The sequence below is a fragment of the Cherax quadricarinatus genome, unplaced genomic scaffold (assembly GCF_038502225.1).
Source record: "Cherax quadricarinatus isolate ZL_2023a unplaced genomic scaffold, ASM3850222v1 Contig411, whole genome shotgun sequence".
NCBI lineage: Eukaryota > Metazoa > Arthropoda > Malacostraca > Decapoda > Parastacidae > Cherax > Cherax quadricarinatus.
The window spans coordinates 69,275-92,937 of record NW_027195437.1 but is presented as its reverse complement, the minus strand read 5'-3'; the positions used below and the strand labels follow the sequence as shown (position 1 = coordinate 92,937).

The following is a 23,663-nucleotide window of genomic DNA, read 5'->3' as shown; positions in this document are numbered from 1 at the left end:
ACCTATTCTTCAACCTTCCTTGGATATCTCTTGAAGCAACCACCCAGGGAAGTACTACCATCCTGTGGTAGTAGGTTTGTAGACAGCAACCACCCTGGGAGGTACTACCATCCTGTGGGAGTAGGTTTACTGACAGCAATCACCCTGGAAGGTACTGTGATCCTATGGTAGTAGATTGGTAGATAGCAACCACCCAGGGAGGTGCTACCATCCTGTGGTAGTAGGTTTGAAGACAGCAACCACCCAGGGAGGTACTACCATCCTGTGGTAGTAGGTTGGTACAGAGCACCCACCCAGGGAGGTACTACCATCCTGTGGTAGTAGGTTTATAGACAGCAATCACCCTGGGAGGTACTGCCATCCTGTGGGAGTAGGTTGGTAGACAGCAACCACCCAGGGAGGTACTGCCATCATGTGGTAGTAGATTGGTAGACAGCAACCACCCAGGGAGGTACTACCATCCTGTGGTAGTAGGCTTGTAGACAGCAACCACCCAGGGAGGTACTACCATCCTGTGGTAGTAGGTTGGTAGACAGCAACCACCCAGGGAGGTACTACCATCCTGTGGTAGTAGGCTTGTAGACAGCAACCACCCAGGGAGGTACTACCATCCTGTGGTAGTAGGTTGGTAGACAGCAACCCCCCAGGGAGGTACTACCATCCTGTGGTAGTAAGTTGGCAGACATCTGCCACCCAGGGAGGTACTACCATCCTGTGGTAGTAAGTTGGCAGACATCTGCCACCCAGGGAGGTACTACCATCCTGTGGTAGTAGGTTGGTAGATAGCAGCCACCCTGGGAGATACTACTATGCTGTGGTAGTAGGTTGGTAGATAGCAACCACTCAGGGAGGTACTACTGTCCTACCAAATGAGTGTAAAACAGAAGCCTGTAATTGTTTTACATTATGGTATGATTGCTGATGTCTTTTTTCTGTCACATAAATATGCATAATTTCAAGTATGTCTTGCTAATTCTACTTCCACTTAGGTCACACTTCACATGCATGTACAAGCACACAAACACACCCCTTTGGGTTTTCTTCTCTTTTCTTACTAGTGCTTTTTCTTGTTTATTTCCTGTTATTTCCACGGGGAAGTGGAAGAGAATTCTTCCTCTGTAAGCCATGCGTGTCATAATAGGTAACTAAAATGTCAGGAGCAAGAAGCTAATGACCCCTTATCCTGTATACAATACTAAATTTATAAAGAAACTTTTGTTTTTCTTTTTGGGCCACCCTCCTTCAGTGGGATATGGCCAGTGCAATGAAAGAAGAAAGATTAATATATTTAATAATAGCTAACTTAAGGGACGAGCTTGAGTTTTTATGAGCGTAGTACAAAAATACATAATTGAAAAATATGGAAATGAAGTTTTGTTGACAGAAAAATAGTTTAAGAATCTGGCAACATTTTGGTGAAAATCACATTTTAAATTTGCTCTTAAAGTTGTATATATTTACAGAACAGAATCAATATATAAAAATGAATTAAGAAATTGTTTAGAAAGTTCAATAATGACTGTGGCATCGTACCTTTACTGAGGTGTAGACAGTGTTGACATTTGGGAAGAGTTCCTGGCACTTCTGGATCCAATCTTCAGCCTCCACACTGTAGTGATCAGCCTCATCAATGGTTGTGACGACCTCCTGTACAGTGTTGACTGTGATGAGGTTCTCCAGCATGGTCTGCAGCTGCTTCTTTCCTGCCTCTCCTTCTGTTGTCATTGTCAGCACACTGGTATCCTCCTGTTCCAGGAGCTCTATTGCTGCCTTGTTCTGCTCCAGCAGATCATGGAGTCTGTCCTGCAGTTGGTGATGCTGGATCTTCCAGTCCCTCACCTGCCCCTGGTACTTGCCCAGCTGGGACAGTGCTTCTTCACACTCACTTATAAGGTTACTGATACTGCTCTTGTGTTCCTGTACCAAAGACCGTAACTTCTTGCTGATACCTCTTGTGCGGTCTTGACCACATTTTGTTGACATTGTTCCCACTGATGTAACCTGGATATTTCTGAGTTTCTTTATCACAGCCTCCATAGTGTAGCTGATCGGGAACTGAGTAGCATCTGTGGCACTGTGCTCAGCACGATAGCTGGGACAGGTGAGCTGAGCATTCTTAATTGTATCTTCAATACACTGTGAGCAGAATGTGTGACCACACGGCAGAGTGCGTGGTCGTCGAAGGTCTTCATCATAATTGTTAAAGCACACTTTACACTCTTCTGGTTCGTCGTTTTCCTGTAGAAAATAAATATTAAGTTAGATTTTACATTAACAGGATTGAATTTAAAGAATTATGTGTTCATATTGAATTTTATAGACAATCTTGTAAAGTTAAAAGAATTGCCAAACTTCTTGATATTACTACCATATACAACATACATACACTGGAGGTATATACTGTCAAACTTCTTGACATTACTACCTTATACAACATACATACACTGGAGGTATATACTGTCAGACTTCTTGACATTACTACCATATACAACATACATACACTGGAGGTATATACTGTCAGACTTCTTGACATTACTACCATATACAACATACATACACTGGAGGTATAAACTGTCAAACTTCTTCATATTAGCCACCACATACAACATAATGGAGGTATATATTGTCGAACTTCTTCATATTAACCACCATATACAACATAATGGAGGTATATATTGCTAAAACTTCATATTAACTACTACATATAACATAAAACCAGACTTAGTAAGCTGTATTGGTTACATGACCAAACATAGAAGAAACTAATACAATAATGCTTTGAGATCTCTTTTTTATTAACTTTAGACAGAGTTTTACAAGGTTAGGTTAAGGATTCCTAACTTTATTTACAAGTTAAGAGCTGTTACCTACATCTACTCATTTTAAAGCTTTTTTATTGTTATTAGACACATATGGAACAGGATACAGTTGTAGTTAACTGTGGGTCAGTGATTTTATTTGTCCAACTGACTATGCTGTTGATGTCATAATGCTGTACAAACATATTCTAGACACAAGTAATCCTAGGAATAAATTATCTCAGATGAAGTGTTGTTCTGGAGAAGGCTACCATGTAATTGCTCCTTGCTGACTGTCTTGTTGTGTAGAAGCTCATTTCCTGCTGTCTGTGGAGTGGAGCCAAGTGTAGTACTTAGACAATATTAACTTTGTACATAACAGTAAGGCCACCCACATCTCTCTGGTGTTGAAGACTCTACTGAAATGACAGACTTGTCCAGGAGACAGAGGAGTTATTTTGCTCTGTTCTCTATTCTGTCAAAAAGTCTCAGATGTGAAGGGGAGCAGGAAATCCAAGAAAGTGGAGCATACCCAATGTGTGAATATACTTATGCCTCTTTCAGAATCTTGCAACCTCTACTGCTGAGCAGATGAAAGATATATCTAAGTAAGGTTCTCAACCACTTTGCATGATCTATATTGTGGTTTTTCATAGTTTGAAGTCAAATTTCACCCCAAGGTACCAGCACTCTTTCATTCATTCTTACCACAGCTTCAGCATTACCCTCATGGTGCCTAGAGACCATAATAATTTGTGATATCTCAGGAGCAAATGTGACCTGCCATAATTTTTTCTAGGTTGATGGTGTTCCATATCTTTTTTGCCAGCATGCTCGGCTCACAAACTGAGGTCTGGGGGTCAAGTCAGAACAAAAATTGGCTATAAAATCACAAGAACTACTATAAATTGTAATTATCAGAACATGAAAATTATATAAATTAAAAAAAAAGAGAAAGAGAAAAAAAAAAGGTATATTGGCAACATTTCTGCAAGCGGCTGTACTCCACATTGCCGTCAGGTGGGCAACCACTGCCAGCTTCGCTGCATTATATCTTGGTAAGTATTGGCACTAATTTTCTTTTTTTTGTCTTATTACACACAGAAAATTGTCCTCTTCGTTTCTAGAAAAAAAAAATATTCAGAGTGCAAGCAGTGAAAATGTAGATCAACACTTAGACAGTTTAAGAGTTAAGTATCGATGGAAAAGTTGAAAATTCTAGTGATTTGTTAATTAAACAGAGTTGCAATCGAGGGTAATGGCACGTGAGCTGCCTTTTTGTACATTAATGGTGGAGAGTTACTTAGGTTTCCTGTCTTTTTTTCAGATGACTTATTCCAAATTTATTACAATTTCATGATACTTATGGAAAATTTTATAGGGGTGATTACTTGTACATACCTCAACATTACATGCATACGAGTAATCTCCTTGGGAGACAACAACTATATTGTTTACCATAGTCACCCCGTGTAGACATGTGAGAAAACTTCACCACCTCTGGTCACTGCAGGTGGCCCCTCGACCCTCACAATCTTATCCATATCTATCCGAGACCAGTATAAATTGGATAGCACCCTCAAGTACAGCGCTACTAATTAATTGTGGACTGTATAGATTATATTAGTTTAACACTTGTACATAATCCCACCACTTACCAGATATTCTCTGGTGGTCACTTAATGTGGCTGGATCACCCATAACCTATCCAATTAAAACATACCTAACTGGCCAGTATCAGTCTGCTATAACTAGAAAGGTTACTTAACTGTGGGTGATTGATGCTCCTTATTTCCTCCATTCGCCATCCCTTTTCGATGTCCTGCTACACCGACACGGTTCTTATTCCAGCAGGACGAGGTATCCATTGGTTTGTCCCGGTTTAGAAGTCGTGATTCCATAAAACTTCGCCATCCTCGGGACGAGAACCACGCATTCACTCGGAGCAAGGCGATTTATTTCACTTCCCGCATTCTCTTAACTTAATGTTATTATCACTGATTACATTACCATTCACAAGACGATTTAACGTCTCATAATTATTATACACATTAGGGGTCACTCCATTAAGATCTGAGACCGATGAGTGAGGATTAGCTCACGGGTAATTTCCCCTGGACACATTCCATGGCGGTGCACCCGTCACCCCCAGTCCTACTATTATCAACTCATTTTACCACTTTATTACGGTGGTCACGTAAATCACGTTCCCTCACACTTCACCAGGAACAGTTACGACACTTCCTATTAGGAAGTGAGGCCTATACAGTGGACCCCCACATAACGATCACCTCCAAATGCGACCAATTATGTAAGTGTATTTATGTAAGTGCGTTTGTACGTGTATGTTTGGGGGTCTGAAATGGACTAATCTACTTCACAATATTCCTTATGGGAAAAAATTCGGTCAGTACTGGCACCTGAACATACTACTGGAATGAAAAAAGTTCGTTAACCGGGGGTCCACTGTATTAATCCTTAGGCCGCCGTGAACGCCAATTTCCTGATCCCATGTTTCACAGCTTCCTTACTACATTCAAAACACTGCCGCCACCTCGTGCCCCAGCTCGACCCCTAACCCCCCGCACATCTGCGCAGGCGCAGCGGGAACCCAGTTGGTTCCATTCAAAATACAAATACATTTTGACCCAAATCAACACATTAAACACTTATTAGGCACTATAGCTTTGGAAATTAAATAATTTCCACAATACTAACAGTGAAATTCACTCACAAATCACACTAAGTATATTTAACCCAGGAAAACTCAATAGTCAAAAATGAGATTAATTTCCATGATTTGAGGAGTTTCACACTCTGAAATAATTGTAATAAGTATTCCTTGTACATTTTGTTAGACCAAAATAGTAAAAAATATATATATTATACAACCTCTCCTCAGTTAGCGATGTACTCATTTACTGATGCCTCGGACTTACGGTGGGTCCTCTGACCAGTATTTATACCTAAATAATGTATATCAGAGATGAGTTCCTCTATTCTATTTATAGTGGTCCCTCATTTACCGTTGTTAATCCGTTCCTGGAAGTGCGACGATTATCGAAAAAAATGATTTTCGAATCAATTTTCCCCATAAGAAATAATGTAAATACAATTACAGTAAGCTGTTCCTGACATCCAGAAGTATTAAAACAAAAATTTTTTTTACATGAAATATAGATGTAGTACATAAACAATACAATGGGACATGATGAATGAAACATTAAGAGCATAACACTTACCTTTATTGGCGATTCTTCTTAGTGTACGGAAGACTGACAGAGGAGAGAGATTGGATTAATTACTGTTTGGAAGGGGAATCCCCTTCCATCAACGCCTCAGGTACCAAGTCCTTTTCTGGAGTTACTTCTCTTCTCTGTTTCTTAATGCCACTAGGACCAGCTTGAGTGTCACTGGAGTCCTGTCTCTCAAAAAAAAGTGTCCAGAGAGCTCTGTTTCTGGTATCTCTTTAAAACTTCCCTGAAATGGGCCAAGACTCTGTCACTGTACAAGTTGCCGATATGGCTTGCAACATCCATCTCAGGGTGATGTTTATCCATAAATCTTTCCATCCTACCCCACATTTCACCATGCCTTATCACACCATACCCCCGGCCGGGATTGAACCCGCGGTCATAGAGTCTCAAAACTCCAGCCCGTCACGTTAGCCACTAGACCAGCTAGCCACAATAAGATTCATCCAACTAGGTATATTTCTACACCATAGGAAGGTTAGCACAGGCACCACTGTGACCACAAATGCAAGTTTTTACAGACGAATCTCCAGCTAGCGTGGCCGTGACGAACTCTAGCTCAAGTCCCTTCACTGCCGTCAACATGACTCAGTCATGTTGACAGCAGTGAAGGGACTTGAGCTAGAGTTCATCACAGCCACGCTAGCTGGAGATTCGTCTGTAAAAACTTGCATTTGTGGTCACAGTGGTGCCTGTGCTAACCTTCCTATGGTGTAGAAATATACCTAGTTGGATGAATCTTATTGTGGCTAGCTGGTCCAGTATTAACCCGACGGGCTGGAGTTTTGAGACTCTATGACCGCGGGTTCAATCCCGGCCGGGGGTATGGTTTGTTTGCAATCGTGTCATTACGATTTCTTGAGTCATGCCTTATCAAACTGTGTATACCACTATGCTTCTTAAATCTCTCAAACCAACCTTTGCTGGCCTTAAATTCACAATTATCAGTACTCATTGCAGGCAATTTCTTTACCAGATTGTCATGCAACTGCCTAGCCTTTTCACAAATAATCGACATCATAAGAGTATCTCCTGCTAATTGTTTCTCATTTATCCACACCAATAATAACTTCAACATCTTCAAATGCTGGTGATCTCATTTTTGTCAGCATATTTACCCCTTTGCAACAACAGCTTCCCTGATTTCCTTTTTCTTGGCCACGATGGAAGATATGGTTGTATGGGATTTGTTATACATCCTGGCCAATTCGGCCACACATATGCCACTTTCATATTGTTCAATGATGTTTTTCTAAAATTCAATCATATTTCTCATTTTCTTTACCAAAGGCTTGGCACTAGGAGCTTTCTTTGGAGCCATGGTAGCTTATTTAGCACTTGCAAGCACTACAACAAATGGAATATTATGAAATATTTCGTATGAACACGTGAGGGGACAGTAACTCACTGGTAAACATTGGCACACTGGCTGGGAAGGGAGGCTGAGGCTGTTCAGAGCATGAGTATGCGTCCCGGATGTTTAGCGAGTAAACTGACCATTTGCGAGCTAATGTTTGGACGAGAATAACGCGATTTCTAAAAAGGATGACTATTGTGAAAATTTGTGTGGACTGCCTCCAAGTGAGTCGCCTACCCTGGCAAACTCTGTTGACACCGAGCTCTGAGGTGGGTACCTCAGCCTCACAAGTGGCTTATAGGACAGATTTTCACAAATGATTGTTATTGCAAGAAACCTCGCCTGCATGCACGTGTAAAGGACTAACTTACTTGGTGTTGCAGCATATATCCTGATCTTCACTTCCCTAAGCTAGCCTTAGCCCCTTTGGACTCCCCCTCAGAAACCACATGCAACTGGGAGCATTAATTCCTGCAATATTCAATCGTAATTAGGTTTAAAAATGTAGTGTTAGAGTGTTCAGCAGAAGTTTGTGGTTACAGGAAAGTGGGTGCAGGAGGGAAGAGGAGCGATTGGTGGAATGATGATGTAAAGAGAGTAGTAAGGGAGAAAAAGTTAGCATATGAGAAGTTTTTACAAAGTAGAAGTGATGCAAGGAGGGAAGAGTATATGGAGAAAAAGAGAGAGGTTAAGAGAGTGGTGAAGCAATGTAAAAAGAGAGCAAATGAGAGAGTGGGTGAGCTGTTGTCAACAAATTTTGTTGAAAATAAGAAAAAGTTTTGGAGTGAGATTAACAAGTTAAGGAAGCCTAGAGAACAAATGGATTTGTCAGTTAAAAAAAGGAGAGGAGAGTTATTAAACGGAGAGTTAGAGGTTTTGGAAAGATGGAGGGAATATTTTGAGGAATTGTTAAATGTTGATGAAGATAGGGAAGCTGTGATTTCGTGTATAGGGCAAGGAGGAATAACATCTTGTAGGAGTGAGGAAGAGCCAGTTGTGAGTGTGGGGGAAGTTCGTGAGGCAGTAGGTAAAATGAAAGGGGGTAAGGCAGCCGGGATTGATGGGATAAAGATAGAAATGTTAAAAGCAGGTGGGGATATAGTTTTGGAGTGGTTGGTGCAATTATTTAATAAATGTATGGAAGAGGGTAAGGTACCTAGGGATTGGCAGAGAGCATGTATAGTTCCTTTGTATAAAGGCAAAGGGGATAAAAGAGAGTGCAAAAATTATAGGGGGATAAGTCTGTTGAGTGTACCTGGTAAAGTGTATGGTAGAGTTATAATTGAAAGAATTAAGAGTAAGACGGAGAATAGGATAGCAGATGAACAAGGAGGCTTTAGGAAAGGTAGGGGGTGTGTGGACCAGGTGTTTACAGTGAAACATATAAGTGAACAGTATTTAGATAAGGCTAAAGAGGTCTTTGTGGCATTTATGGATTTGGAAAAGGCGTATGACAGGGTGGATAGGGGGGCAATGTGGCAGATGTTGCAAGTGTATGGTGTAGGAGGTAGGTTACTGAAAGCAGTGAAGAGTTTTTACGAGGATAGTGAGGCTCAAGTTAGAGTGTGTAGAAAAGAGGGAAATTTTTTCCCAGTAAAAGTAGGCCTTAGACAAGGATGTGTGATGTCACCGTGGTTGTTTAATATATTTATAGATGGGGTTGTAAGAGAAGTAAATGCGAGGGTCTTGGCAAGAGGCGTGGAGTTAAAAGATAAAGAATCACACACAGGGTGGGAGTTGTCACAGCTGCTCTTTGCTGATGACACTGTGCTCTTGGGAGATTCTGAAGAGAAGCTGCAGAGATTGGTGGATGAATTTGGTAGGGTGTGCAAAAGAAGAAAATTAAAGGTGAATACAGGAAAGAGTAAGGTTATGAGGATAACAAAAAGATTAGGTGATGAAAGATTGAATATCAGATTGGAGGGAGAGAGTATGGAGGAGGTGAACGTATTCAGATATTTGGGAGTGGACGTGTCAGCGGATGGGTCTATGAAAGATGAGGTGAATCATAGAATTGATGAGGGAAAAAGAGTGAGTGGTGCACTTAGGAGTCTGTGGAGACAGAGAACTTTGTCCTTGGAGGCAAAGAGGGGAATGTATGAGAGTATAGTTTTACCAACGCTCTTATATGGGTGTGAAGCATGGGTGATGAATGTTGCAGCGAGGAGAAGGCTGGAGGCAGTGGAGATGTCATGTCTGAGGGCAATGTGTGGTGTGAATATAATGCAGAGAATTCGTAGTTTGGAAGTTAGGAGGAGGTGCGGGATTACCAAAACTGTTGTCCAGAGGGCTGAGGAAGGGTTGTTGAGGTGGTTCGGACATGTAGAGAGAATGGAGCGAAACAGAATAACTTCAAGAGTGTATCAGTCTGTAGTGGAAGGAAGGCGGGGTAGGGGTCGGCCTAGGAAGGGTTGGAGGGAGGGGGTAAAGGAGGTTTTGTGTGCAAGGGGCTTGGACTTCCAGCAGGCATGCGTGAGCGTGTTTGATAGGAGTGAATGGAGACAAATGGTTTTTAATACTTGACGTGCTGTTGGAGTGTGAGCAAAGTAACATTTATGAAGGGATTCAGGGAAACCGGCAGGCCGGACTTGAGTCCTGGAGATGGGAAGTACAGTGCCTGCACTCTGAAGGAGGGGTGTTAATGTTGCAGTTTAAAAACTGTAGTGTAAAGCACCCTTCTGGCAAGACAGTGATGGAGTGAATGATGGTGAAAGTTTTTCTTTTTCGGGCCACCCTGCCTTGGTGGGAATCGGCCAGTGTGATAATAAAAAAATAATTAGTGTCCTGCCTGCACCTCAGAAATTCCTATATCCAAGAGGGTATGTATCCCCTAGTATAACTATACAGACTCAGACCCTAGCTTCAGACGGCTCTGAGACACTGGTACTTACTGGGCATGCTCTCTCTGTTGCACACCGGCCCACAGTTAAAACTCACCCACGATCTCCCAAGACACTGGCCAGAATCTACGAGAAAAGGTGAAGGTCTTGTCTTACTGAATGACCTGATGGAGGAGGTCATCTACGGTACATCGAGGTGCCTCTACCAGATTTTCCCCGGGTCTCAGATGTGAAGACACGTGGGGCGCCGTCTGTTGTTCACAGCACGTCTTGTCTTGATGGTGTCTGTCGTAAGAAGAGCGAGCTGGTCTCCCTTCCAGACCCTCGTCTCTTCGTTCAAACTAGGGCTGCCAGTTCTCCCTAGCTAACTTATCCTAGTGTTTGCCTACATTATCTGCCTATTACTACCTATGTTAAGGTCTTAGGTCTACTTTATGATTATCTACAGATGCCTTAGTAAACCTAATATTAGTGTACTACCAGTAAAACTACCTACTCCTTCCCTGAAGAGTAAATCTATAAATTAAATACATGCCTACCAAGAATCCATCGCCGACAAGAGAATGCTTCCCTGTTTGGGTGGGGTATAAGGGCCATCCAGCTCAGCCGTCCCGTACGGCCATGCTGGATCTGCCCTGTGGAATTTTAGGGACCAAATAAATTTCCACAACTATCGAGCCGGACGATTATTGAGGGACCACTGTATTTCAATATACAGTGGTACCTCGGCATATGAACATCTCCCAACTTGAACAAATATGCAAGTGTATTTTTTGTAAGTGCTTTGTAACTATTTTTGGGGGTCTGAAACAGATTAATCTAATTTACTTTATTCCTTTTGGGAACAAATTAATTCACCATCAGCACTCGAACAGCCTTCTGGAATGAATTAAGTTTGTATCCCGAGGTACAGCTGTACAGTAGACTACTGTATAAACATTTAAAAATATACCAGAAATGTTATAAATGGTGCAAAGGTGACATTAAAATAATATCAAAGATGGATGACACAAACAGTATGTTCCTCACTAAGCCAGGAATTCATTTAGTGATGCGGTCCTAGAAACGGAACTTTGTTGCTAAGTGGGGAAGGGTTGTATACAGTAAATTTAGAGTTGATCATAGTTGCACTAAGTATTTCCTCATGTTTGAAGTGTTAAAACATCATTATACACATCTAATATTACAAGTGTTAACATTAAAATTAATTAAAAAACTGAAAACAATTATATCTTGACGTCAATAAATTCTAAAACATAAATATCACTGGTGCATTTATGCCACTGTTGCATATGAGTGGTCATTTTTTGGGTCAAATTCAATACACCGTGCAATAAAAAGGTCATATCAGATAGTATTCATTTTAGTTTTTCTTTTTTTTATTCAAAATCATACTACAAACACTCAAACAGGATTTTTTTTTCTGCCCATCCTACAGTTTGATTGTTAAAGGAAAAGTTGTTTGGCTTTGTTTTTCTGTAATACAATTCACACAAAAGACAGTTGTCATTGCAAATCTATAGTTGACCCTCGGTAATTGGCCATAATCTGTTCCAGAATGTAGCCTAAATCTGAAAAGGCTGAAATCCGAAATATTTCTCATAAGAATTAATGTACAGATGGGCTAGTGCAAGTATGAGTAGAGGGGGGGTTGGGGGTTGAAGAGGGTTGGAATGGTTTTAAAAATGCAGTATTAGAATATGGGGCAGAAGTTTGTGGCTATAGAAAGGTGGGTACAGAAGGAAAGAGGAGTGATTGGTGGAATGATGAAGTAAAGGGTGTGATAAAAGAGAAAAAGGTAGCTTGAGAGGTTTTTACAAAGCAGAAGTGTTATTAGAAGAGCAGAGTATATGGAGTGTAAAAGAAAGGTGAAGAGAGTGGTGAGAGAGTGCAAAAGGAGAGCAGATGATAGAGTGGGAGAGGCACTGTCAACAAATTTTGATGAAAATAATAAAAAAATATGGAGTTAGATAAACTAGTTAAGCCTAGGGAACGAATGGATTTGTCAGTTAAAAACAGAGTAGGGGAGTTAGTACATAGGGAGCTGGAGGTACAGTGAACTCTCAGCTAAAGGATGCATCAGCTAGCACCAAAATCGGCTAATGGCTCACTTTGGCATAAAAATATTGGCTCAGCTAATGCCAAATAACTTGGCTAAAGGCTTTCATCCCAAATGTGTCCACATGGCCTGAGTGGGCCCAGCCACTCACTCCATGTACCAGCCAGTGTGCCATTGTTAACAAAGCCAGTGACGAAGATTCCACGCATACCTGATATATTTTGCATTATTCCAGCATTTTTAGTGCTTGTAACTGCTAAATAAGCCACCCTGGACCCCAAGAAAGCTTCTAGTACCAACCATGTGGCAAAAAGGGTGAGGTGTACTATCAATTTAAATGAAGAGATGACTGCAAAATATGAGAGTGGGGTGCATATCTCAGAGTTGGAAAGGTTATGTAACAAACCCCATTCAACCATCACTACTATCTTGACCAACAAAAAAAGCAATCAAGGAAGCTGTTGTTGTGAAAGGCGCAAGTATGCTTTCAGAACAGAGGTCGTAAATACAGTGAACCCTCGACCAATAATATTAACCCGTTCCAGAGAGCTTATCTTTAGGCGTATTTATCGTTAGCCAAATTAATTTTCCCCATGAGAAATAATGGAAATCCAATTAATCTGTTCCAGACACCCAAAAGTATGAAAAAAAAAAAATTCAAATGAAATATACATTTTCCTACACAGAAAAAGAAGGATACATGCACAATAAATATTGTACTAAATGAAGAATAAATGACACTTACCTTTATTGAAGATGTAGTAATAAGTGATGAGAAGGGAGGAGGGGAGATAGAGGTGTATTATTGTTTGGAAGGGGAATCCTCTTCCATAAGGACTTTAGCTACCAATTCCTTTTCCGGGGTTACTTCCCTACTTGTTTTAATGCCACTGGGAACAACTTGAGAGTCGCTGGACCTCTGTCGCACCAAAACTCTATCCATAGAGCTCTGTGCCTTGCAATCCTTTAAGATTTTCCTAAAATGGGCCACAACATTGTCATTGTAAAAGTCATCAGCACAGCTTGCAATAGCTGCATCAGGGTGATTTTCATCCATAAAGGTTTGGATGTCAACCCACTTTGCACAAATTTCCTTAATCTTTGAAGACGGCAACTTCCTTCATTTCTCTCTCCCCTCCACTGAAGCAATTTCATCAGTTGTGGCCTCTTGCTGTTGCAGATGCTCTTGCAACTCATCAGTGGTTAGTTCTTCATTATCGTCCTCCGCCAACTCTTCCACATCCTCCCCACTAACCTCCATCCCCATGGATTTTCCCAGTTTCACAATAGATTCCACAACTGGCATAAGCTCCTGAGGGTTAGCCCCAAGCCCTTCAAAATCCCTCTCTTGTACACATTCTGGATACAATTTCCTCCAAGCAGAGTTGAAGGTCCTGTTAGTCACTCTTTCCCAAGCCTTACATATAAGGTTCATGCAACTGAGGATACTAAAGTGATCTTTCCAAAAGTCTCCTAGGGTCAATTGAGTGTCTGAGGTCACTTCAAAGCACTTTTGAAACATTGCTTTGGTGTAGTTTTTTGGAAATTTTAAATGACCTGCTGGTCCATGGGCTGGAGGAGAGGAGTGGTATTAGGAGGCAAGAACTTCACATTTATGAAGCTCAACTTCCTCGAAATTCACTCTGGCAAGCCTGAAGGATGAGCAGGAGCATTGTCTAATACCAAGAGGCACTAGAGGTCCAATTTATTTTCCAGGAGGTTATTTTTCACAGTGGGGTCAAACACATGATAAAACCAATCATAGAAAATGTCCCTAGTGACCCATGCCATACTGTTTGCCCTCTACATCACACACAGATTAGCCTTGGTGACATTGTTTTTCTTGAATACTCTGGGAGTTTCAGAGTGATACACGAGTAGAGGCTTCACTTTACAATCCCCACTTGCATTACTACACAACATGAGAGTTACCCTGTCTTTCATAGGCTTGTGTCCTGTCAGTGCTTTTTCCTCTTGTGTAATGTAGGTCCTGTTTGGCATTTTCTTCCAAAACAGGCCTGTTCGTCACAATCAAACACTTGTTGGGGTTATAATTTTACAGTGTCCATGTACTCCTTGAATTCCTGCACATATTTTTCAGCCACTTTTTGGTCTGAACTGGCAGTGTCACCATGCCTTACCAAACTGTGTATGCCACTATGATTCTTAAATCTCTCAAACCAACCTTTGCTGGCTTTAAATTCAATAACATCACTAGCTGCAGGCATTTTTTCAATTAAATCGTCATGCAACTGCCTTGCCTTTTCATATATGATTGACTGAGAGATACTATCTCCTGATACCTGTTTCTTGTTTATCCACAACATCAACAGTCTCTCAACATCTTCGAGCACTTGCAATCTCTGTTTCAAAAACATACTTGTACCTTTCACAACAACAGCTTCCTTGATTGCCTTTCTGTTGGCCAAGATCATAGTGATGGTTAATTAGGGTTTGTTATACAACCTGGCCAGGTTGGAGACATGCACTCCACTTTCATAATTTGTGATTATCTCTTTCTTCACTTCTATTGTAATTCTCACCCTTTTTACCACAGGGTCGGCACTAGAAGCTTTCTTTGGGCCCATTATTTAGCAGTTACAAGCACTAAAAACACTGGAATAATACAAAATGTACCGAATGTATGTTTGGAAGTGACCGTACTGGCTTGTAAACACTGGCACACTAACTGAAGGCAGGGCAGGTAATGCGCACTCAGGCCAGATGGACACGTGGAAGCGTTCGGGATGAATGTTAGTCGAGTTTTTCATCGTTGGTTGGGCCAAAATTTTTACACAAAAATGCTTCGTTAGGCGATTTTATCGTTAGATGATGCCTTCATTGGTCAGGGGTCCACTGTACTCAAATTTGTGGAGAGACTGTTGTTGGTGTGGATAAATAAGAAACAATTATCAGGAGATAGTGTTTCTCAGTCAATAATATCTGTAAAGGCAAGGCAGCTGCATTCAGATCTCATCAAGAAAATGCCTCCAAACAGTGCTGCTATTGATGAATTTAAGGCCAGCAAATGCTGGTTTGAGAGATTTAAGAATCATAGTGGCATACACAGTGTGGTAAGGCATGGTGAGGCTGACAGTTCTGACAAAAAAAATGGCTGAAAAATATGTGCAGGACTTTAAGGAGTACACAGACACTGTAAAATTAAAACTCCAACAAGTGTTTAATTGTAACAAAACAGCCCTGTTTTGGAAGAAAATCCCAAACAGGTCCTACATTACTCAGGAGGAAAAGGCACTCCCAGGACACAAGCCTATAAAAGACAGGCTAACTCTCATGTTTTGTAGTAATGCTAGTAGGGATTGCAAGGTGAAGCCTTCACTCATATATCACTCTGAAACTCCCAGTGTTCAAGAAAAATAATGTCAAGACTAAATTGAGTGTGATGTGGAGAGTAAACAGTAAGGCATGGGTCAATAGGGACATTTTTCTTGATTGGATCTATGACATGTTTGGCCCGACTGTGAAAAGTACCTCCTGGAAAATAAATTGCCACTCAAGTGCCTCCTGGTAATGGACAATGCTCATGCTCATCCTCACGACTTGCAAGAGCAAATTGCGGGGGAGTTGAACTTCATCAAAGAGAAGTTTTTGTCTCCTAGTATCACTCCTCTCCTCCAGCCCATGGACCAGCAGGTCATTTCAAACTTCAGAAAACTGTACACCAAAGCAGTGCTTCAAAGGTGCTTTGAAGTGACCTCAGACACTCAATTGACCCTAAGAGAGTCTGGAAAGATCACTTCAGTATCCTCAGTTGCATAAATCTTAGAGGTAAGGCTTGAGAGGGAGTGACTTGCAGGACTTTGAACTCTGCTTGGAGAAAATTGTGGCCAGAATGTGTACAAGAGAGGGATTTTGAAGGGTTTGGGGCTAACTCTGAGGAGCCTATGCCAGCTGTGGAATCTATTGTGGCATTGGGGAAGTCCATGGTGTTGCAGTGTCTTGCACAACAAAGTCCATGGTGTTGGAGGTTAGTGGCGAGGATGTGGAAGAGTTGGTGGAGGACGACGATGAAGAGCCAACCACTACAGAGTTGCAAGAGCTTCAGGTTCAACAGCAACATATCACAGCTCAGGAATTTGCTTCAGAGTAGGAGGAAGAGAGATGGAGGAAGTTGCCTTCATGAAAGATTAAGGAAATGTGGACAAAGTTGCAAGCATTTATGGAAGAACATTATCCTGACTCAGCTGTTGCAAGCCATATTGGCAACATGTACAGTGACATTCTTATGTCCCATTTTAGGGAAATCTTAAAGAGACGTGAGAAACAGAGCTCTATGGACAAATATTTTGTGTGACAGGGGTCCAGTGACTCTCAAATTGTTCCCGGTGGCATTAAAAAACCAAAAAGGGAGGTAACCCCAGAAAAGGACTTGTTACCTGAAGTCTATATGGAAGGGGATTCCCCTTCCAAACACTAGTACACCTCCATCAAATTCCCTCTTTCCATCTCATCACTCATCAACAAATCTACAATAAAGGTGTCATTTCAGCATTGTTTATTGTGCATGTATCTTTTTTTCTGCATAGGAAAATGTACATTTCATGTATAAAAAAAATTATTTTGTTTAATATTTTTGGGCTTCTGTAACGGGTTAATTGGATCTCCATTATTTCTTATGGGGAAAATTAATTTGGCTAAAGGCTAAATCGGCTAAAGTCTAGCTCTCTGGAATGGATTAAAGGCATTACCCAAGGGTCCACTGTATTGGGTAGATGGCAGGAATATTTTGAGGAACTTTTTTGAGAAGCCTAGAGAACAAATGGATTTGTCAGTTAAAAATAGGAGAGGAGAGTTATTAAATGGAGAGTTAGAGGTATTGGGAAGATGGAAGGAATATTTTGAGGAATTGTTAAATGTTGATGAAGATAGGGAAGCTGTGATTTCGTGTATAGGGCAAGGAGGAATAACATCTTGTAGGAGTGAGGAAGAGCCAGTTGTGAGTGTGGGGGAAGTTCGTGAGGCAGTAGGTAAAATGAAAGGGGGTAAGGCAGCCGGGATTGATGGGATAAAGATAGAAATGTTAAAAGCAGGTGGGGATATAGTTTTGGAGTGGTTGGTGCAATTATTTAATAAATGTATGGAAGAGGGTAAGGTACCTAGGGATTGGCAGAGAGCATGCATAGTTCCTTTGTATAAAGGCAAAGGGGATAAAAGAGAGTGCAAAAATTATAGGGGGATAAGTCTGTTGAGTGTACCTGGTAAAGTGTATGGTAGAGTTATAATTGAAAGAATTAAGAGTAAGACGGAGAATAGGATAGCAGATGAACAAGGAGGCTTTAGGAAAGGTAGGGGGTGTGTGGACCAGGTGTTTACAGTGAAACATATAAGTGAACAGTATTTAGATAAGGCTAAAGAGGTCTTTGTGGCATTTATGGATTTGGAAAAGGCGTATGACAGGGTGGATAGGGGGGCAATGTGGCAGATGTTGCAAGTGTATGGTGTAGGAGGTAGGTTACTGAAAGCAGTGAAGAGTTTTTACGAGGATAGTGAGGCTCAAGTTAGAGTATGTAGGAAAGAGGGAAATTTTTTCCCAGTAAAAGTAGGCCTTAGACAAGGATGTGTGATGTCACCGTGGTTGTTTAATATATTTATAGATGGGGTTGTAAGAGAAGTAAATGCGAGGGTTTTGGCAAGAGGCGTGGAGTTAAAAGATAAAGAATCACACACAAAGTGGGAGTTGTCACAGCTGCTCTTTGCTGATGACACTGTGCTCTTGGGAGATTCTGAAGAGAAGTTGCAGAGATTGGTGGATGAATTTGGTAGGGTGTGCAAAAGAAGAAAATTAAAGGTGAATACAGGAAAGAGTAAGGTTATGAGGATAACAAAAAGATTAGGTGATGAAAGATTGAATATCAGATTGGAGGGAGAGAGTATGGAGGAGGTGAACGTATTCAGATATTTGGGAGTGGACGTGTCAGCGGATGGGTCTATGAAAGATGAGGTGAATCATAGAATTGATGAGGGAAAAAGAGTGAGTGGTGCACTTAGGAGTCTGTGGAAACAAAGAACTTTGTCCTTGGAGGCAAAGAGGGGAATGTATGAGAGTATAGTTTTACCAACGCTCTTATATGGGTGTGAAGCGTGGGTGATGAATGTTGCAGCGAGGAGAAGGCTGGAGGCAGTGGAGATGTCATGTCTGAGGGCAATGTGTGGTGTGAATATAATGCAGAGAATTCGTAGTTTGGAAGTTAGGAGGAGGTGCGGGATTACCAAAACTGTTGTCCAGAGGGCTGAGGAAGGGTTGTTGAGGTGGTTCGGACATGTAGAGAGAATGGAGCGAAACAGAATGACTTCAAGAGTGTATCAGTCTGTAGTGGAAGGAAGGCGGGGTAGGGGTCGGCCTAGGAAGGGTTGGAGGGAGGGGGTAAAGGAGGTTTTGTGTGCGAGGGGCTTGGACTTCCAGCAGGCATGCGTGAGCGTGTTTGATAGGAGTGAATGGAGACAAATGGTTTTTAATACTTGACGTGCTGTTGGAGTGTGAGCAAAGTAACATTTATGAAGGGATTCAGGGAAACCGGCAGGCCGGACTTGAGTCCTGGAGATGGGAAGTACAGTGCCTGCACTCTGAAGGAGGGGTGTTAATGTTGCAGTTTAAAAACTGTAGTGTAAAGCACCCTTCTGGCAAGACAGTGATGGAGTGAATGATGGTGAAAGTTTTTCTTTTTCGGGCCACCCTGCCTTGGTGGGAATCGGCCGGTGTGATAATAAAAAAAAAAAAAAAAAAAAAATTTTTGAGGAACTTTTAAATGTCGATGAAGAAAGGGAGGCAGTAATTTCAAGCACTGGTCAGGGAGGTATAACATTTTTTATGAGTGACGAAGAGCAGGATGTGAGTGTGGGGGAGGTGGGTGAGGCATTATGTAGAATGAAAGGGGGGTAAAGTAGCTGGAACTGATGGGACCATGACAGAAATGTTAAAATCAGGTTGAGATATAGTGTTGGAGTTGTTGGTATTTTTGTTTAATAAATGTATGAAAGAGGGGAAGATACCTAGGGATTGGCAGAGAGCTTGTATAGCTCCTTTGTATAAAGGGGAGGGGTACAAAAGAGATCATAAAAATTATAAGGGAATAAGTTTACTGAGTATACTAGGAAAAGTGTAGGGTAGGGTTATTATTGAAAGAAATAGAGGTAAGACAGATAGGTAGGGAAATATTCATTGCATTTCTGGATTTAGAAAAGGCAAATGATAGAGTGGATAGGGAAGAAATGTGGCAGATGTTGCAAGTATATGGAATAGGTAGTAAGTTACTAAATGCCGTAGAGTTTTTATGAGGATAGTGAGGCTTAGGTTGAGGTGTGTAGAAGAGAGGGAGATTACTTCCCAGTAAAGTAGATCTTAGACAGGGATGTGTAATGTCATCATGGTTGTTTAACCCTTTGACTGTTTTCGACGTATAAATACGTCTTACGAGCCAATGTTTCTGACGTACAGGAGGGCCCCACTTATACGGCAGGTTAGTTCCAGGCTACCGTCATAAAGCGGAAACCGCCGTAAAGTGGAACACCCTTTTTTTCCACTTACAAATGCATACAAACACTAGATAACAAGTTTACACTAACATATATTATGTTAGCAATAGAACCAGGCATCAAAAAACAATAAAAGTACAATACACACATAGTGCACTCATTACTTACCTTAAAATATTTATAGTCTTAATCTAGGGTGAGACAAGTAGTATTTATTGTAAGAAATCAAGTGTGGTATGTATGGTAGTCAGCCAGGCTACCATACCAGGCCACCCCACCCACACATACTATTCTATGATATTTAAGCATCCCAGAGCGATAAAATGTATATACAGTTCACTCATTACTTACCTTAAAATATAGGGTGAGATGAGTAGTATTTATTGTAAAAAATCAAGTGTGGTATGTATGGTAGTCAGCCAGGCTACCATACCAGAGATAAAGAATGAGTGCATGAGAGAGGACAGGCGCAGAGTTATGTAAACAAACCAGGCGAAGGTAAGTTTTGTAAACAGTGTACACGTCTGGTTTGTGTACAAGTTACATTGTGTACAGGTTGTCTCTACATTGATACGGTAGAATAAATAAAGAAGAACACTCCCATTCTCATGTGACATCATTTTGAGAAGAAATGATGCTCTGAGTGAAGGCAATGGAAGTAAGTCACTGACTTTTTTGGGTTATCCCAGGTTCTCTACACATATGTTGTTATGTATTTATGTTATGTATCGTGTTTATTATATAATTTTGAAAAAAATATCATGGATGGATTAATGAAAATGTGTATATTAACGTAATATACAACATTTAATGATACACCGAGCTCAGACAGCGTAAACAAACAAACTGAACAGGTTGTGGACGATCACTCGGTCAGGCGAAATAGATGGTATTAATACGTGTCCAGTTTTAGTTCATTCATGTACATTTGTAAGAGTTTGTGAAACTTTTACCTTATAATATTTTTATTATCATTATAATAATTAAATCACGAAACAAATACTCTTACACTGTGTACAAGTTAGTACAGAATTATAGCTATAAAGTGAAGGCATACGAAAGGAATATTTTTCTACAATTATCCCTAGTAACAGGTGACGGGCTAGAGAAAACGTAATTCTTCCGACACTTCTACAAACCGTTTGGTAAACATCTCATATATATTTGTATAAATTTTTATACTGTGGGTGCATGCATCATGTTTGTGTGTTACATAATGTGTTTCTTATATAATTTTGAAAAAAATATCATAGATAGATTAAGGGAAATGTCTATATTAACGTAATATGCGACATTAATGCGCCCAAGAGATTATTATTATTATTATTATTATTATTATTATTATTGCATCAAGAGTAGAGAGACTCTTAGTGATTTTAATGTGTACCTACTTGCCAGCACAGTGTGTAAGTTTATTTAGGTACAGGTGTACACAAGTTTAATTATCAAGTACAATACATATAAAATATAAAATAACTTTAAAACACTTGAAATTTTGGAAAGTTTCCAGACATAATAAGGAGATGTGCTCAGGGAGAATGTAAACAAACTCGGTGGGCCGCTGTGACCGTATTAGAAAGACAGGTGGGGGGAGCCGTATAGCAAGTTTTGGTCATAATTTGAAATGTCCGTATTAGCGGAACGCCGTAAAGCGAAACGCCGTAAAGCGGGGCCCTGCTGTATATATGCTCAATAATTCTAGCGGCTTCAAATCAAGCGGGAGAAAGCTGGTAGGCCCATATGTGAGAGAATGGGTCTGTGTGGTCAGTGTGCACCACATAAAAAAAATCCTGCAGCACACATTGCGTAATGAGAAAAAAAAACTCTGATCGTTTTTTTGGAATAAAACGCCGACTTTGAGGTGTATTTTCGTATAGTATTTATCGTTGTATTCGAGTTTTCATGGTCTTAGGTGATAAAATGGAAAACATATTACAGAAATAGAGATGATTTTCATTACTGTGATGATGAAAATGACCTTGAAACTGAGCTCAAAGTAGCGGAAATGTTCGATTTTTACCAATGTTCAGGAGTAAATAAATCACACCACACGTCCAATACACGTCAACTGGGGAGTCTAATATTCTTTCACTAGTGCACTGATATTATTTATACCATTTTTACAATAATGCAGTAGTCTGCATAACAGTAAATTTTGTATTTTTTTGTATGAATAAAAAATCAAAATAGAAAGCAATAATAATATAAGAGGGGCCTAGAGATGTGACTAATGTTTAGTTTAATATGTTTATTATGCACCCCATACCCATCCTGTGGGCGGTAGTCAAAAGATTACAGAGGTACATAATTGGTCCAGGGACTGGACTCCAAAGTTTTGATAGCTGAGCAAGTTACAGAGGTAATGAACTCACAATTTACAAAGGTAATGAACTCACAATTTACAAAGGTAATGAACTCACAATTTACAAAGGTAATGAACTCCAGGTAAGTCTGGTCACAATCATGACAAGTTACAAAGGTATTTACAGATTACAGAGGTACGTAATGGGTCCAGGGACTGGGCCCCCAAAGTTTTGATAGCTGAACTAGGTACAAAGGTAATGAGCTCACAAGTTACAAATGACTAATGAACAGAGCATATGTTATTTTAGTGCCATGAATGTCTACCTTGTTTATTCTGGACCCTATTTTGAAATTGGCATCTTTTTTAGTTTGCGTGAAATTGGCCAAATTGCCAATTTCTGACCACCATATTGGGTAGTCCAAATTAGTAAATGGGTGGTTTCTTGTACTCAGCTGATAGATAAAATGGAGTTCTAAAGAAATAGCTATGAGTTTGGTCAACTGGAACAATGGACTTGGCTGAAAATAGGGCTCAAAGTCGGCGAAATCGCCGATACGCATATGTCGCCGAGACCGCTAACTTCGCGGGAGCATAATTCCATGAGTTTTCGACCAAATTTCGAACTTTTGGTGTCATTACCATCGGGAAAAGATTCTCTATCATTTCGTAAGAAAAAATAATTTTTTTTTTCCAAAAATTGAGCGACATAGAATGACAGTTTCAGAGAGGGGCCTGAAACAGTCAAAGGGTTAACTCACTCTCAGGGTTGAAAAATTAAAAAAAAAAAAAAAAAAAAAATTCTTATGAAATGATAGAAAATATTTCCCTGATGGTAATGGCACTAAAAGTACAAAATTTGATGGAAAACTTACAGAATTATGCTCTCACAAAGTTAGCGATATTTACGCATTGGCGATTTTGCCCACTTAGAGCGCTATTTTCAGCCAATTCCATTGTCCCATTCCTCTGAAATCATAGCTATTTTGCTAGAATGACATTTGTTCTATCAATTGAGTACAAGAAACTGCCCATTTACCAATTTCAACTACCCAATAAAGTGGTTAGAAATTGGCAATTTTGCAAATTTCACACAAATTTAAAAAATGCCAATTTCAAAATAGGCTCCAGAATAAACAAGACAGACATTCCTGGCACTAAAATAACATTTTCTCAGTTCATTAGTAATGTCTCCAGGCCCCTCTTATATTACTTTTGCTTTCCATTTTGAATTTTTATTCTCACAAAAAATAGAAGACTGTTATGCAGACTACTGCATTATTGTAAAAATGGTATAAATAATATCAACAAACTTGTGAAAGAATATTAGACTCACCAGTTGATGTGTATTGGACGTGTGGCATGATTTGTTCACATTCACTCTTGAACATCGGCAAAAATCGAACATTTCCTCTACTTTGAGCTCAATTTCAAGGTATGTTTTATTGTCAAACCAATCAAAATCATCTCTATTTCTGTAATATATCTTCAATTCTATCTAATGACACCAGAAAATGGGAATACGACCATAAATACAATACAAAAATACACTGCAAAGT

At 40.3% G+C, this 23,663-nt stretch overlaps 1 protein-coding gene across 1 annotated transcript in view; it reads right to left on the bottom strand.

Moving 5' to 3' along the window:
• LOC128684662 (uncharacterized) overlaps positions 1-23,663 on the bottom strand; it is a 180,293-nt gene that overhangs the window by 96,339 nt on the left and 60,291 nt on the right. Inside the window, exon 3 of the mRNA XM_070080407.1 lies at positions 1,534-2,238. Within this exon, the coding sequence (XP_069936508.1) occupies positions 1,534-2,238 (705 nt within the window). The remainder of the gene's footprint in view (positions 1-1,533; positions 2,239-23,663) is intronic.